Source organism: Castor canadensis, chromosome X (genome assembly GCF_047511655.1).
Source record: "Castor canadensis chromosome X, mCasCan1.hap1v2, whole genome shotgun sequence".
Taxonomy (NCBI): domain Eukaryota; kingdom Metazoa; phylum Chordata; class Mammalia; order Rodentia; family Castoridae; genus Castor; species Castor canadensis.
The window spans coordinates 98812831-98828326 of record NC_133405.1 but is presented as its reverse complement, the minus strand read 5'-3'; the positions used below and the strand labels follow the sequence as shown (position 1 = coordinate 98828326).

The window sequence follows — 15496 nt, the reverse complement described above, 5'->3', positions numbered from 1 at the left end:
GATTTCTTTCCTGACCAGGGAACCAGTTGCTGACAAGCCACATTGGCTAACTCATCCTCACACTCAGCAATCTAGAGCTTTGTTTTTCAGGTTCCTCCCTTCTTCCCTTGCTGGAGATCAATCCAGGGCCTCACACATGCTAGGCAAGTGCTCCACCACTCAGTTATACCAGAGCCTCTGGCCCCTTTTCATTCTAGTTCCAGCTCAAATTTTTTTCTTGATTTTTTTTTTTCTTTTTGCAGCTCAAATTTATTTCTCATCCCCTCCTCTCAGCTTGGCAACACTAACTAACCAAACTACTATTTTATTTCTAGTAAGTACCATTTCTGGAATTATTTTCTTATTGTTTATTTTGATAGCTAGAAAAGAACAGGGACTGCTTTGTCTGAGTTACTGCTGTTTCCCTAGTGCCTGGCACCCAGAAGTGCATAAGAAATACTTTCTAGAAAGCTGGCTTGCTCTTTCTGCCTGCTAGGGACTACTTGAATGGTCTGTTGAAGCTTTCCTCAACTGCAGGAAGCTTGTTTCTAATCCAAGCCATGGAGAGTTGCCACCAGGAAGACTTTGGGGGAGGTTGGGTGGGAACTTTAGCTTTAGAGGCAAACATCTTCCCATCAAGAAAATTCCAATGGCCAAAAAACACATGAAAAAATGCTCACCATCTCTAGCAATAAACGAAATGCAAATTAAAACCACACTAAGATTCCACCTCACCCCTGTTAAAATAGCCATCATTAGCAACACCACCACCAACAGGTGTTGGCGAGGATGCGGGGGAAAAAGGAACCCTCTTACACTGCTGGTGGGAATGTAAACTAGTACAACCACTCCGGAAAAAAATTTGGAGGCTACTTAAAAAGCTAAACATTGATTTACCATTTGATCCAGCAATACCACTCTTGGGGATATACCCAAAAGACTGTGACACAGGTTACTCCAGAGACACCTGCACACCCATGTTTATTGCAGCACTATTCACAATAGCCAAGTTATAGAAACAGCCAAGATGCCCCACTACTGACGAATGGATCAAGAAAATGTGGTATCTATACACAATGGAATTTTATGCAGCCATGAAGAAGAACGAAATGTTATCATTTGCTGGTAAATGGATGGAATTGGAGAACATCATTCTGAGTGAGGTTAGCCTGGCCCAAAAGACCAAAAATCGTATGTTCTCCCTCATATGTGGACATTAGATCAAGGGCAAACACAACAAGGGGATTGAACTTTGATCACAAGATAAAAGCGAGTGCACACAAGGGAGATATGAGGATAGGTAAGACACCTAAAAAATTAGCTAGCATTTGTTGCTCTCAACGCAGAGAAACTAAAGCAGATACCTTAAAAGCAACTGAGGCCAATAGGAGAAGGGGACCATGAACTACAGAAAAGGTTAGATCAAAAGAATTAACCTAGAAGGTAACACACACGCACAGGAAATTAATGTGAGTCAACTCCCTGTATAGCTATCCTTATCTCAACTAGCAAAAACCCTTCTTCCTTCCTATTATTGCTTATACTCTCTCTTCAACAAAATTAGAGATAAGGGCAAAATAGTTACTGCCGGGTATCGAGGAGGTGGGGGAGAGATGGAGGGGCAGAGTGGGTGGTAAGGGAGGGGGTGGGGGCAGGGGGGAGAAATGACCCAAGTATTGTATACACATATGAATAATAAAAAAATAAAAAATGAAAAAACAAAAAAGAAACTTCCAACCCCAACTTGCCCCACTTACAAAGAAATTTCAGGGATGAGATAAGTGATGATTTCAGTGACTACTCCATGGTCCTAAGGCTCCCCTTGGCACCCCAAGCCACCTAGGCTTTCCCTCAAATAATCTTATTTGTTCCCTGAAGTTGGGGTCCAACTCAGATTTCATTTCAGCCTCTGGTGGTCATGAAAAGCTATAGCTAGCTACTATGGTCCAGTGCTTACCATTGCACTTCAGCTAAATAGGAAGGCGGCACATGAAGGAAGGATGAGTCTGGAAGAGAATGACTCACTATTGTCATGAGCATTACTTCCAAAGAACTCTGGACTACCTTTTTTTTTTTGGGGTGATACTGGGGGGTTGAACTCAGGGGCTCATACTTGCTAGGAAGGTGCTCTATCTACCACTTGAGCCACTTCACCAGTCCTGTGGTTTTGCTTTTTTTTGTTTGTTTGTTGAGTATTTTTTTTTTGTGGTACTGGGGTTTGAACTCAGGACCTACACCTTGAGCCACACACCAACCCTTTTTTTGTGATGGGTATTTTCAAGATAGGTTCTCTTGAACTATTTGCCTGGGCTGGCTTTGAACCGCGATTCTCCTGATCTCTGCCTCCTGAGTAGCTAGAATTACAGATGTGAGCCACTGGCGCCTGCCTGTCTTTTCTGTCCAAGTCTGTTTTGGTTTGGCTGTGAGCCTCAACCATCACTCTAGCAGTAAAATTGCCCTGGAGCCTGTTGGAGTGAATGGGATTTGAGCTTTTCTAGATCATGGTTGTAACCAAGGTCACTCACAACCTCCAGGAGTTTCTCAAGTGTCTTGATACCCTCAGGCCCAAGACCTTCTGGTCCTCCTCTCACTGACCTGCTATTCATGCAGATAGATCTGCCTTGTTCCCACTAAGCTAACAACCAACTGCAAGTGCCTTCTTTCATCAGCTTGTTCAAACTAATTTGTAATCTAGTGAGAGCAAGTAAATGATTTAAAATTTGAAAAATGCAGAATACAAAACAAATGCAAGAGGTGTCTGTGGTCATTCTAGTTCATGTGACTTCTTTTTAAAAATTTTACTTATAATTCATGTGACTTCTATACCTGAACTACCTCTGGTAGGTGGATCTGTTATTGAGAAAAGTTTTAAAAATATTTAACAGTAGTCAACATTTAGTGGGTATCTTTTCTGTTCCAGATGCTAGCTGAAACTTGACAAGTAATAACTCATCTAGTTCTCACAATAACCCTATGAGACAGGTTTTTTCACATGAAGAGGTTGAGTCACAAACAGGTTATGTGACTTGCATGAGACCACATAGTTCAGAATTGGCAGACTACTAGTGGCTAAGTTATACTGTCTTCTGAAACAAATTGTACTCCTTAAACATTCATACACCAGCTGGTAAAAATACTTTGTGTATTAATGACTAATTAACAACTAATTAATACTTAAAACAATTCTATCATTAGATTATGTCATCTGTTATCTTTTAGCCTTACAGGATAAGGTTTTAAAAATGTTTGCAGGCTGGAGACATAGCTTAGTGGTAGAGTACTTGCCTAGCATGCACAAGGCCCTGGGTTTGACCTGCAACACCATCAAAAAAAGTTCAAGCTGGTTGTGGTGTGGTACATACCTGTAATCCCAGCACTAAGGAGACTGAGGCAGGAGGATCACATCAAGGCCAACCTGGGCTACAGGGTGAGACCCTACCTCAAAAATGTCTTTCGAGTGGCTCAAGCAGTAAGAATGCCTGCCTAGCAAGCATGAAGCTCTGAGTTCAAACCCCAGTGCTACCAATATATATATATATGTATGTATTTACATATATATCTTTCATATATATATGTATATATATACATATATGAATATTGTAAATGCAAAAAGACTGTGGAGTGACTGAAGTAGTACAGTGCCTGCCTAACAAGTGTGAGGCCCTGAGTTCAAACCCCAGTACTGCCAAAAAAAAAAGTAAAAGCAAAAAAATTCTGACAACAATCTCCTTGGCATCTGAATTTTCTGTCCTCCCAACATGTTTCTTTAGAACAGAGTGGTGGGATGGGGGTGGAGCTCTGTCTATCGAGGGTAGAAGTAAGTGGGGAAACAGTGATCACTGCATTTTTTTTGTGGTACTGGGGATTGAACCCAGGGCCTCATGCATGCTAGGCGAGTGCTCTACCACTTGATCCATACCCCAAACCCAACAGTGCACCTTTTGTTGGAAAAAAGGACATGAAAATAAACCCCAATGTTGGTCACCAATTAAATAAAATGTTGCTCTTGAACTCCAGGGGCTCAGATTTTCCTCTGTAAAATGGGGATAATAGGACCCAAAAGATTCCTGTTAAGAGTAAATGTATTAATACATGTAAGTCACCTTGAACAGTTCCCAGCACTTTGTCAAATAAATGTTGGTGGTCTTGTTAAGGTTATGTTTGTGCAGTGAAATCGTTTATTCTTTAGCAACTGTGTTACTATGAGAACATACTGAGAGCTTACAGGGACAAGGGAGGTGCTAAATTAATTTGATTCACTATGATCTATTTTTGTTAGAACACAGAAAAAGAGTAATATGGTTTTGGATGTATCTCATTTCAGTTGGTTCCAAAAACAGTGTTAAGTTAAATGTATTTGTTACAAAATAGTGTGATAAGTGTTAAGATACAATAGGAAACTATTACACCTTGAATTTCAACTTTGTAAATTCTATTCATCCTTTGATGTTAAAATGAACTGTTGGAAACCTAATCCCAGCACTTGGGAGGTGGAGACTGGACGGACGATCAAACCAGCCTGGGCTATGCTATGCAGCTTGCAGTTGCAGTTAAAAAGATGCCTCCCTTGGGTCCAAGTCTCAAAACTTGTTTTGCTTAATTGTGCCTTCTGCCTTTAGAGACCCAAGCCTCAAGCTTCCTGGGCTACACACACATACACGGACTCTTCTTATCACAGAGGTTTCCATATGCCCAAAAGTCACTATGAGAACTAGAGAACTTTCTAGGGGTTTTTGCATGGATGATTATATTTTATTCTAGTATTCAAGTTTTGCTCAGTCAAGTTTATGCTGCTAAGAAGTAGCCTAAATCACTCTTTTGCAAGAAAGTAGTAGTTCTGATTTCCAGTGAATGATTCGCAGACTGTAACCCTAGGACATTATCCCTGTATAGAACTTCAAAAAGTTCCATGAGGGAGTGGGTAGAACTCAAGGGGTGGAGCCTCCATCCTTGTACCGGAAGCTACTGTCCCTTAGTGCGCCTGCGAGACTCCCACGCCCTGGGAAAGGTTTCTATCTGTTTGTTCTGTGCTCGGCAGCTCTTTCGGGTAGCAGACGGCCATCTTGCCTGGAGCCTGAGAAAGGGAGAAGAGAGACAGAAGGAACGGGTGTCACTGCTCTCAGGGCCGCCCCGGGGGCCTCAAGAGCCGGAGGCAGCCCCGGAGGTGGTCCTCAGTCCTGGGCTATGCTCTTGGACCCAAGCAGGGAAAGCGGAGGGCGGCAGGGGCAAGATGGGTGGGGAATGTCATGCAAGGATTGCTAGGCGGGGGAGGGGCGTCGCTATGGCGACTGTGGAGGGGCGGGGTCAGGTCTGAATTGCTGTTGTGAGTCACCCGGCGGCTGCCCAGGAAGGGTAGGGCTAAGGCGATGACCATGGTAACAGCCCAGGGGATTTCGCGACATCCCCGGCCTGGAGGGACTCAGTGTCTATGGCAATGATCACCTGGCAGAAGGGGTGGAACTAGATCCCTTCGCTGGGGACGCTGACATTCCAAGCCCTTGTCCTGCAGGCTCCCGCGGGCGGACACGCCAGAGGAGGAGGCCGGGGAATGGCCGCGGTGTGGCAGCAAGTCTTAGCAGTGGACGCGAGGTGAGGCGTGGGGTCGAAGCCCAAGGGAACGGAACGGAACTTACTGTGGTGCATGCGCAATGCCGATAAATAAGGCTGGGCGGAGAACTTGCCTCGTGTGGCTGCGTGGGCATGCCAGAGGTGAGCATGCGCAGTATCAGGGTGTAGGGGCCTCCCGCCAGAAGATTGCAGGGTCTGCGAGGGTTCTAAAATGCCTGCTGGGGAAATGCGGTTAAATATATGCATGCCTATAGAGGCAGAGTTTAGAAGGGGGAAAGTGCAGCTCAGGTTGGTGTCATCCTAGCCCTAGTTCCCATCGCCTCCCCCGACTTGTGTTAATATCATCGCTACTCCAGTTGTGATCCCATCACCATCCCACACTAATCCCTACCATTGCCCTAATGTGCCAGTCTGAGTTTTATCACCATGCCTGTTAGTGTTGGCATTGACTCAATCATTCCATATTGGCCCCCAACACAGCTATTGATCACTCTTGCCACCCTGACCCTAGTCACTGCCACACACCTCATTGCCCTGCAGTGTATCTAGAGCTGATTGATTCCCTCTGTCCTGTGCTTACTGCCCGCTCTGCCTCCTGACCCGCAGGTACAACGCCTACCGCACACCAACGTTTCCGCAGTTTCGGACCCAGTATATCCGCCGGCGCAGCCAGCTGCTGCGGGAGAATGCCAAGGCTGGGCATCCCCCAGCACTGCGTCGGCAGTACCTGAGACTGCGAGGCCAGCTGTTGGGCCAGCGCTACGGGCCTCTCTCGGAGCCAGGCAGTGCTCGTGCCTATAGCAATAGCATCGTTCGCAGCAGCCGCACCACTCTTGACCGAATGGAGGTGAGCTCCTGGCCACACTGCCTGCCATACAGCTTGCTTGCCACCAACACGTCACCACAGACTTTTCTCCAACACCTGCAGCCCCATGCAAGAAGCTCTTAGGCTCAACAGAGACGAGGAGAGCTAATATACCAACAAAGTCAATAAACATGATAAACACAGTAAATAAAACATACACTTTGGTAAACATATAGCAAGCCAGATAAACAAGTTAATAATTACCATGGCATAGTGAGTACTACCACAGAAAAATAAAGCAGACTTGGGGAATAAAAAGGACTAACATTCAGTGCAGGGTGTAGCTCAGTGCTAGAGCACTTGCCTAGTATATGGGAAGCTTTGGAGTCTGTCCCCAGCACCGAGCACACACACAAAAAGAACTGGTGACAGAGGGAAGCTATGTTTGATAGGGATGATCAGTGAAGACTTCTCAGAGGAAGTGACAACTGAGACCTGAATGAAGTGAGACCAAGTGGTTTTCTCAGGGAAAGAGTACTCATTGTTTGTTCAGAGAACTTGTATTGAGAATGTGATAAGCAGGGAAAGGGCAGAAGCAGGGGAACTAGTGAAGAAGTCACTGCAGTAATGCAGCTGAGCAGCTATGGTGGTGGTAGGGGACATATGTGTTGAGAAAGGATCAGGTTTTGCTTCTGTTTTAAAAGCTCCAACCTCAGTGGTTCTCAGGGGCATTTTTTTTAGACATAATCTTACTATGTAGCCCAGGCTGGCCTGAAACTCATTATCCCCCTGCTTTGGTCTCTTAAGTGCTGGGATTACAGGCATGTTCCGCCATGCCTGACATCTCAGAAACTAAAGATGCACAAACCCTAACTCACTCTCTTTTCAGGACTTTGAGGATGATCCTCGAACCCTTGGGGCCCGAGGGCACCGCCGTTCAGTCAGCCGTGGCTCCTACCAGCTGCAGGCTCAGATGAACCGTGCAGTCTATGAGGACAGGTACACAAAGGAAACAGCCCAAGGATGGGGTTATGAGGAAGAGAAAGGCCCTGGGGCATGGCAGGGCCTAAACACCCACACCTACCTCCTGTCACCCCTCACTTCCTGTTGGCATCCAGGCCTCCCGGCAGCGTGGTACCCACATCAGTGGCGGAGGCAAGTCGAGCAATGGCTGGAGACACATCGCTGAGTGAGAACTATGCCTTTGCGGGCATGTACCATGTTTTTGACCAGCATGTTGATGAGGCAGGTGAGTCAGTAGGTGACAGATCCCATCACCAAACACTTGTCCAAACAACCACCCATAAAGCCTTTGGCAAACTCAAAAGCCCTCTGCAAAGTCTCAGTACTTTGTATACTGCAGAGAGCCTCAGAAACTCAGGAGAACCTTTCTTGCGGCAGGCTTTGTGGGTTTGTGAGTCACTTGGAAGAGTTCAAAGCTTTTACTGAAAACTCCCTTGCAGAGGGCAGAGTGGGCTACACTGTGTCAAAGGTTGTGCAAACTACTGAGACCTTAGCGATTATCAAGCACTCACTAAAACAGTAGGAGCTTTTTTGCATTGCAGAAGGCTTTTGTAGTTCACAAAGGGCCTGCTGAGGTTTAGGGAGCATTTTGGCAGAGGGCCTTTTGAGGTTTGTCAAGCCAAGGAAAGTCCTTTGCTAAGGCCTTCATTCCTTGTGTAGTGGGGTCCTAGCCCCTGCACACACATCGGAGCCTTTTATAAATGAAAATGCCCAGCAAATGTGCTGATTCCCACCAATGGCTCCTTGGCATTGCAGTCCCAAGGGTGCGCTTCGCCAATGACGACCGGCACCGCCTGGCCTGCTGCTCACTGGACGGCAGCATCTCCCTGTGCCAGCTGGTGCCTGCCCCACCCACCGTGCTCCGTGTCCTGCGGGGCCATACTCGTGGTGTCTCGGACTTCGCCTGGTCCCTCTCCAATGACATCCTCGTGTCCACCTCCCTTGATGCCACCATGCGTATCTGGGCCTCCGAGGACGGCCGCTGCATCCGGGAGATCCCTGACCCCGATGGCGCGGAACTGCTCTGCTGCACCTTCCAGCCTGTCAACAACAACCTCACTGTGGTCAGGCTCATCAAGGGCGGGCCTGCCGGGTCCAGAGGGCTGTCTGAGGGCATCAGAGTATAAGGTCTAAGACCCCTTAGTCCTGTCCCAGCAGCCCTACTGTGGTCAGACTCAAAGGGAAACAGGCCAGAGAACGGGGAAGTATGCAGTTCTTGGTCCAGGATGACCTTGCTGTTACAGCTTCTGTGGGTACCAAGCTGGGATGGGGTCATGACCCTGGGACCCCTCTGCTCAAATCAGCCAAAGTCTAGTTGTTTACCACCTGCAGGGGCTGCTATTGAGGAGCAAGATGATGGGGCTGAAAGCTCACCTGGTCCGTCAGCAGCAGCCCCACTGTGGGCAGACTCAGAGGGCAGGGGAAAGACAAGGAAAGTCTGGCGTGGCCTGGGGTAGGGGTATGAAGTACAGGGGAACTGGTCAAGAGTGAGCCTGTGCTCAGGTCTCTTTCTGTGTTCAGTGGCAACAGCCCCACAGTATCTAGGAAGGAGCAGTCAGGGAGCAGGGGAACGCTATAATGTTACAGGCCTGGGAGAACCCTGTGGCTTTCAGTATGGCCAAGGGGCAGCATTGTGGCTTTGAGACCCTTACTGTTCATGAGTAGCTGTCCTCCTCTGGGTGAATTGCAAGAAGGGCTGGCTAAGGGGCAGGAGTATATGCCTGGTCAACTCTGGCCTCCCCACCACAGCATCACTGTAGTCGGACTTGAGGAGGGACTGGCTGGACTCAAGATGATGGTGTGTGCATTCCTCCTACAGGTGGGGAATGCCAAGCACAACCTGCATGTCATGAACATCTCCACGGGCAAGAAAGTGAAGGGTGGCTCCAGCAAGCTGACAGGCCGTGTCCTCGCTTTGTCCTTCGATGCCCCTGGCCGGCTACTCTGGGCAGGTGATGACCGTGGCAGTGTCTTCTCCTTCCTCTTCGACATGGCCACAGGTAGGCAGGCCACAGACCTGTGTCTGGGTATTCTCCCTCCTGTCCTTCCAGGACTCCGCCCTCACCTTTGCCTCCTCTGCTGCAGGGAAGCTGACCAAAGCCAAGCGGCTAATGGTACATGAGGGCAGCCCTGTGACCAGCATCTCTGCCCGTTCATGGGTCAGCCGTGAGGCCCGGGATCCCTCATTGCTCATCAATGCTTGCCTCAACAAACTGCTGCTCTACAGGTGGGTCTGCCCCCATCAGGGCCACCTGGGCAGGGAGGCCCTGCATCCTCCGTCAGACTGGGCAGGACCCATCTCCATCAGATTTATTTCTTTGAGGCTGGAGATCTGGACTCTTCAAAATATGATAATGGTAGGGCCGGGGATGGAGCGCAGTGGTAGAACACTTGCCTAGTAGGCACAAAGCCCTGGGCTCCATCCCCAGCAAAAAAAAAAAATCGGTAACAATACAGTATAATGGTACTTGGTGCACAATATAATAGTATCAGTAGTGGCAGCTGTAGTAATAGCATTAATGAGCACCCGGATGGCAATTGCTGTGGCCAGGCCCCATTCAAGGCACTCTTTGTATTACCTCATTTAATCCTCACAGCAGCCTGTGAACTAGATAACTGTCATTATCCCCACTTCATCGTTGAGCAAGCTGATGCATAAAATTAGCCTAGGACCAAGGGCTAAGTGTGCAGCTCAGTGTAGAGCACCTGCCTACCATGTGCAAAGCCCTGGGTTCCACCCCAACACCAGAAAAAAAAAAAAACCAGAAAAAAATCAGCTCCCCTTCGAGCAGAGGCTTATTTCCCACATTTGTTTTATCTTATTTATTTTTTGTGGTGCTGGGTATTGAACCTATAACCTTGTGCATGCTAAGCACATGCTCTACCATAGAGCTATTCCCCCCCAGCCCTTATTTTTTCTTTTAATTTTGGAGGAGAGTTTATTCTCTCCACTCATCTGTCATGTTACCCAAGTGCAGCTCTCAGCCTGGGCCATGCACTGAAATACCTGAAGCACTTCAAAAAATCACCTCCAAAGTTGAGTGTGATGGCATACACCTGTAATGGTGGTACATGCCTGCAATCCCAGCTACTTGGGAGGCTAAGGCAGAAAGATTGCTTGAGTCCATGAGTTCAAGGCCATCCTAGACAACATAACAAGATGCATGTCTCAAAAAGTAATTTAAAACTGGGTATTGTAAACCTTGGAAAGAACTCAGGTGCAGGGGTGAGGGCCAAGGCTGTGTCCTGAGCCTGTCTTTCATCTCCTCCTTAGGGTGGTGGACAATGAGGGGACCCTGCAGCTGAAGAGAAGCTTCCCTATTGAGCAGAGTTCACACCCTGTGCGCAGTATCTTCTGCCCCCTCATGTCCTTCCGCCAGGGGGCCTGTGTGGGTGAGTCCCAGAGGGGCAGGGGACCTGGGTAGCTGGGGGAGGGGCAGAGACCAAGGCTGCTGCCAACCCGGCTCAGACATCACAACACCCTGATGCCATTACTGCCTGGGACTCATGACTTCTCATGCCCTGACAGCCTCGCCCTGGGACTCACAGCTCCAAATGTTTTGAAAACAGAGCCCCAAACAGCTCAGGAACATCACAGCCTGGGACAAACCCCACACAGCCCAGAGACCTCACATTCTACAATGTAGAACCCACAGAGTCAGGTGACCTCCCACCTAGGGATGGTCCCCTTAGACCTCCCCAAGACATGCTGGGACCTCATACCTCAAACACCTCAAGGACTTCACACCTGGGGTATTCCAGTAGCTTCCTGATGGCCTCTCCCTCTTGCCCGGACAGTGACAGGCAGTGAGGACATGTGCGTGCACTTCTTTGATGTGGAGCGGGCGGCCAAGGCTGCTGTCAACAAGCTGCAGGGCCACAGTGCACCTGTGCTTGATGTCAGCTTCAACTGCGACGAGAGCCTGCTGGCTTCCAGTGACGCCAGTGGCATGGTCATCGTCTGGAGGCGGGAGCAAAAGTAGGGTCCTGCCAGCACTGCCCTGCCTACTGTCCTGTCCTTCCCCATCCCACCCCACTTCACCTCACCCCTACCCCAGCCTTGTGTTGTAATAAAGTTTCTGTGGTTGTGTTGCGGGCCAGCTCCCAGGTCTGCCACAGGGTGGCACTAGGGAGCTCCAGGACCCACTGAAGAATGGGGCCACTTATTTATGCAGTGACGTGATCATCCACTCAACAAGCACTTCCTGAATATCTGCTGTGTCACAGTGTTTTACACAGTCATGCATTCAGCAGACAGCACTGGGCATCTGTGGTGTGCCAGGAATTGTTCTAGGAATGGAGGCTACAGCTGTTACCTAAACTGACAGAAATCCCTGCCTGTCCTTGTGGGCTTGAATCCCACACAATAGTGGTACAGCTCGTCCTTGACTTTTGATGATTCAGCTTACGGTTTTTCAACTTTCTGATTTTCTGACTTTACAATGGTGCAAAAGTGTATCCATCTAGTCAGTCCATCTGTTTTTCACTTTTAGTATAGTATTCAGTACATTACATGAACTAATCCACACTATGTTGTAAACCAGGCTTCCTATTAGATGAGTTTGCCCAACTGGAGGCTAGTGGAAGTGTTCTGAGCATGCGTAAGACAGGCTAGGCTAGGATGTTTGGTAGGGTAGATGGATTAACTGCATTTTCAACTTAGGATATTTTCAACTGCCGATGGGCTTCTTGCGACATAACCCTGTCATAAGTCAAAGATCATTGGTATATAACAGGTCACCTAAAGATGAGTGTGTGAGGAAAAATAAAGAAGGGAGATAGAATTGCAGGAGTAGGGATTAGCTCTTTTGGGTGAGGTCATCAGGGAAGACATTCCTAACAGGGTGGCATTTAAACAAAGAGCTGAATGAAATGAGAGGGAAGCCATAATGTGTGGGGGAGAAGAACATTCTCAACAGAGAGAAAAGGTAGTGCAAAGGCACTGAGGCTGGAGTGTGCTTAAGGATATTGTATAGGCCAGAATGTCCCTGGGCTGAGTGACAGAAGATGAGATCAGACAGGCCATAGTGAGGATCTTGGCTTTTTTCCTGACTGAGGGAGGAGGGATGTGATCTGGTGGCAGTGGAGGAGTTGGGTGGGGAATGTTGGATTCAACTCCAGGGATTTCATCATGCTAGATTATAAGGCCAAGACTTACAGACTCCCAACATGGTGGCCCTGTATGGGTGGGCTCCACACTTGTCTACGCATTGGAATATCTCCCACACACAGGGAGCAGAGGTTTTGAGTTCTTGGAGTGCCAAGCCAGTGCAGGGCTCCTGCTGTGGAGTGAAAGCAATGGGAAATCTCTAAATCCATCCCTATCTCCTCCCATGCCCACCCAGGACCCAAATTCCAGCCCTGGCACAGTGCAGAGACCAAAGAATAACATTGACTATTGGAGGGATCTCTCCAAGTCAGGAGAGATCACTGGGATGTTGATAGGGATAAATGACCCAAATCCCTTATCAATGGCCATAGTCACTAGGAAATGTGAAAGTTTCCAGAAATGTCAAAGAGGCTTTTGCTCCAGCTTCCTGCCTCTAGCTCCATGTGCTGCCACGTGTGCATCAATTTGAACTGTGGCTAACATCTGTGGACCTCAAGCTTAGTCCACGAGATCACAGTAGCCCAATATTGCTGAGCTGTGGACTAACACCAGCAGTCTCTTTGAGGAAGGATACTAACTTCTTGGTTGTTCAGTCTGCTGTTATTTGATAGTGTTGTTACTTGCAGCCTAAAGCATTTCTGGCTGTTCCTTCTGTTGGACAGACCTTAAGGTAAACGGTGATGAGATAGGCATGTGAGTGAGCTGGATTGTTCATGTAGTCAAGATCGTGTCTGTCAGCATTCCCAAACCAGTTGCAGGCTCAGTGATTTACTAGGACTCACAAGACTCAGCATAGGGTTGTCTTCCTGGCTGTGATTAGTACAGCTAAAAGATACAGCCAAGTGAAAAGGCGCATGGGGCCATTTCTGGTGAGGTGAGGGAGATTGCACACAAGTTCCCAAGGGTTCTCTCCTACTGGAGTAACTTTGTTTTGTGTTGTTTTTGGTAGTTAGGTTCTCTCCTACTGGACTCACACAGGATGTACCCAGTTCCCCCAGTAATGGGTTTTGTACAATACATGGAAAATGTTGCCAACCAGGGAAACTCATCAGAGGTTCTGTGTCCAGGATTTTTATTAGGGGCTGATCACGTAGACACCCGCTGCCTGGCACATACCCAAATTTCCAGACTCCCAGAAGGAAAGCAGGTGTTTGGCACGAGGTACGTTGTTCATACAAATAGTTTAGGCATAGTGAGCTATTTTTACCTGTTAGGGAGTGATGGGGACACTTTTGAAATGCAAGATCCCAGACACCATAGGGTCAACCTTGAGGGAGGCCTTCCTGAGGACAGTTCAGACCTGTGTGTTAACTCTTCTGCATAGTGTAACCGAATAGATGCTTGGTTTTAGCTGAGGTCTATAGATGGCAAGATAATTTGGGGGAGCCTGTTTTAACTTTCCTCTTTTCTTCATGCTTCTTCATGTTGTTTATTGAGTCTAGATTTAGGGTGATTGATCATGAATATTGTGCATGATTTTGGGGCATTTCCTCCTTGTGAAATTTTTGAGGTGGCAGAGTTGACATTCTACTTTAAACTCATCTTGGTGATACTTGTCCTGACTCCAACCCAAGGGGAAATAAATACTGAGTAAATAATAAAGAATTAAAAATAATGTTATTGGTCAAACGCGGGCCTCTGTTAACTTGTCCACCATCATTGTGCCTCTGCTTTGACATCAGATCTGAAGTTCTGTTAACCATTCCACCATCAATGTCATTCTAGTTTTCCCTCAAATCTAGGCCTCCATTAACTGGTCTGTGCCTTTTGATTAACTTTGAACCTGTGTGTTTGTTAACTGCTTCCCCACTAAAGGCGTCTCTCATCTGAGCCTGAAACTGAGCCTTTGTTAATTATTCTTCTGCCAGTATACTACTAGTCCAATCTCAAGCCAGATTTATGTATAATATTCCACCAGTCTTCTGATCCGACCTTGAATTTTAACATGGGTTTCTGTTAATTATTTTGCTCTGAGGATCCTTATTCATGACTTTGGGCCTCTATTAGTTACTTCACCACCAGTGTCAATTTCAACCTACACCTGTGTGTGTGTGTGCGTGTGCGTGTATTTTTGCAGTACTGGGGCTTGAACTCAGTACTGGGACTTCACACTTGCTACACACTGCTGTGTTAACAGTTGGACCATGAATGTCCATATGGTTCAAACTTAAGCCCAGGCCTCTGTTAACTATTCTACTGTTTGTTTGTAGTTCTGGGGACAGAGCCCAGACCTGTGTGCATACCAGGCAGGTACTCTACCACTGAGCTACACTCCCACCCCTGGCCATTTCTTACTGTTTCCTTTACCAATGCATATATAGTATGGTCTCAAACACAGGCACTTTAAACTCCACTACCATCAGTGTGCATCTGGCCTACTCTCAAACCTGGGCTTCTGTTAACACTTCCACCATCTGGACCCCTTGCTTTACTTTGAACCTCAGTCTTTGACTGTTCCATCAGTGTCTTGATGTTTTGATTTTTGGTAGGACTGGGATTTAAATTCAGGGCTTTGCTCTTGCAAAGCAAGCGCTCTACCTCTTGAGCCACACCTCCAATCCTATCTTGGTGTTCTAAACTCCAATTTGGGATTCTCTTTACAATTCCATCATCAATAACTCTGTCAGGCCCTTGAATCCAAACCTCAGTTAACTTATGATTAATGCTCCTCAGGTCTAAACCTGAACTTGAGCCTCTGTTAACTTTTTCTCTGTTAATACAATAGTCTTCTGGCCTGACCTCCATAAACTAGTCTACTAGTTATACACCTCTGATTTTACCCCAAACCCTGGTGTCTGTTTACTATTCCTCCATAATTGCTGCCCTTACCTGATCTTGAACCTTGGGCACTGGCCATACTTGCAGCATGAGTTCTCTCTGGCCTGTTAACTATTCCATGATCACGTCTTCTGGTTCTGATCTTGAATGTGGAACTTCTGCCATTATGGTCTCATTTAAAACTGAAATTCTGGCTCATTAATCTTTGATCCAATCTTGAATCTGGGAATCTG

At 47.3% G+C, this 15496-nt stretch overlaps 1 protein-coding gene across 2 annotated transcripts; it reads left to right on the top strand.

Annotated features, from left to right (window-relative positions):
• Positions 1–5088: 5088 nt before the first annotated feature.
• Positions 5089–14448, top strand: Wdr13 (WD repeat domain 13). Of its 2 annotated transcripts, XM_020182116.2 has the most exons (10): positions 5089–5143; positions 5489–5568; positions 6154–6394; positions 7242–7351; positions 7471–7601; positions 8132–8439; positions 9195–9375; positions 9461–9602; positions 10650–10768; positions 11174–14448. In XM_020182116.2, exons 2-10 carry the CDS (start codon positions 5528–5530, stop codon positions 11356–11358), a joined length of 1458 nt encoding a protein of 485 aa, XP_020037705.1. In that variant the 5' UTR covers positions 5089–5143; positions 5489–5527; the 3' UTR covers positions 11359–14448. The 2 variants fall into 2 exon arrangements, with proteins under 2 accessions (XP_020037705.1, XP_020037706.1); XM_020182117.2 differs by lacking the exon at positions 5089–5143 and having other exon boundaries at positions 5549–5688.
• The last annotated feature ends 1048 nt before the right edge of the window (positions 14449–15496 follow it).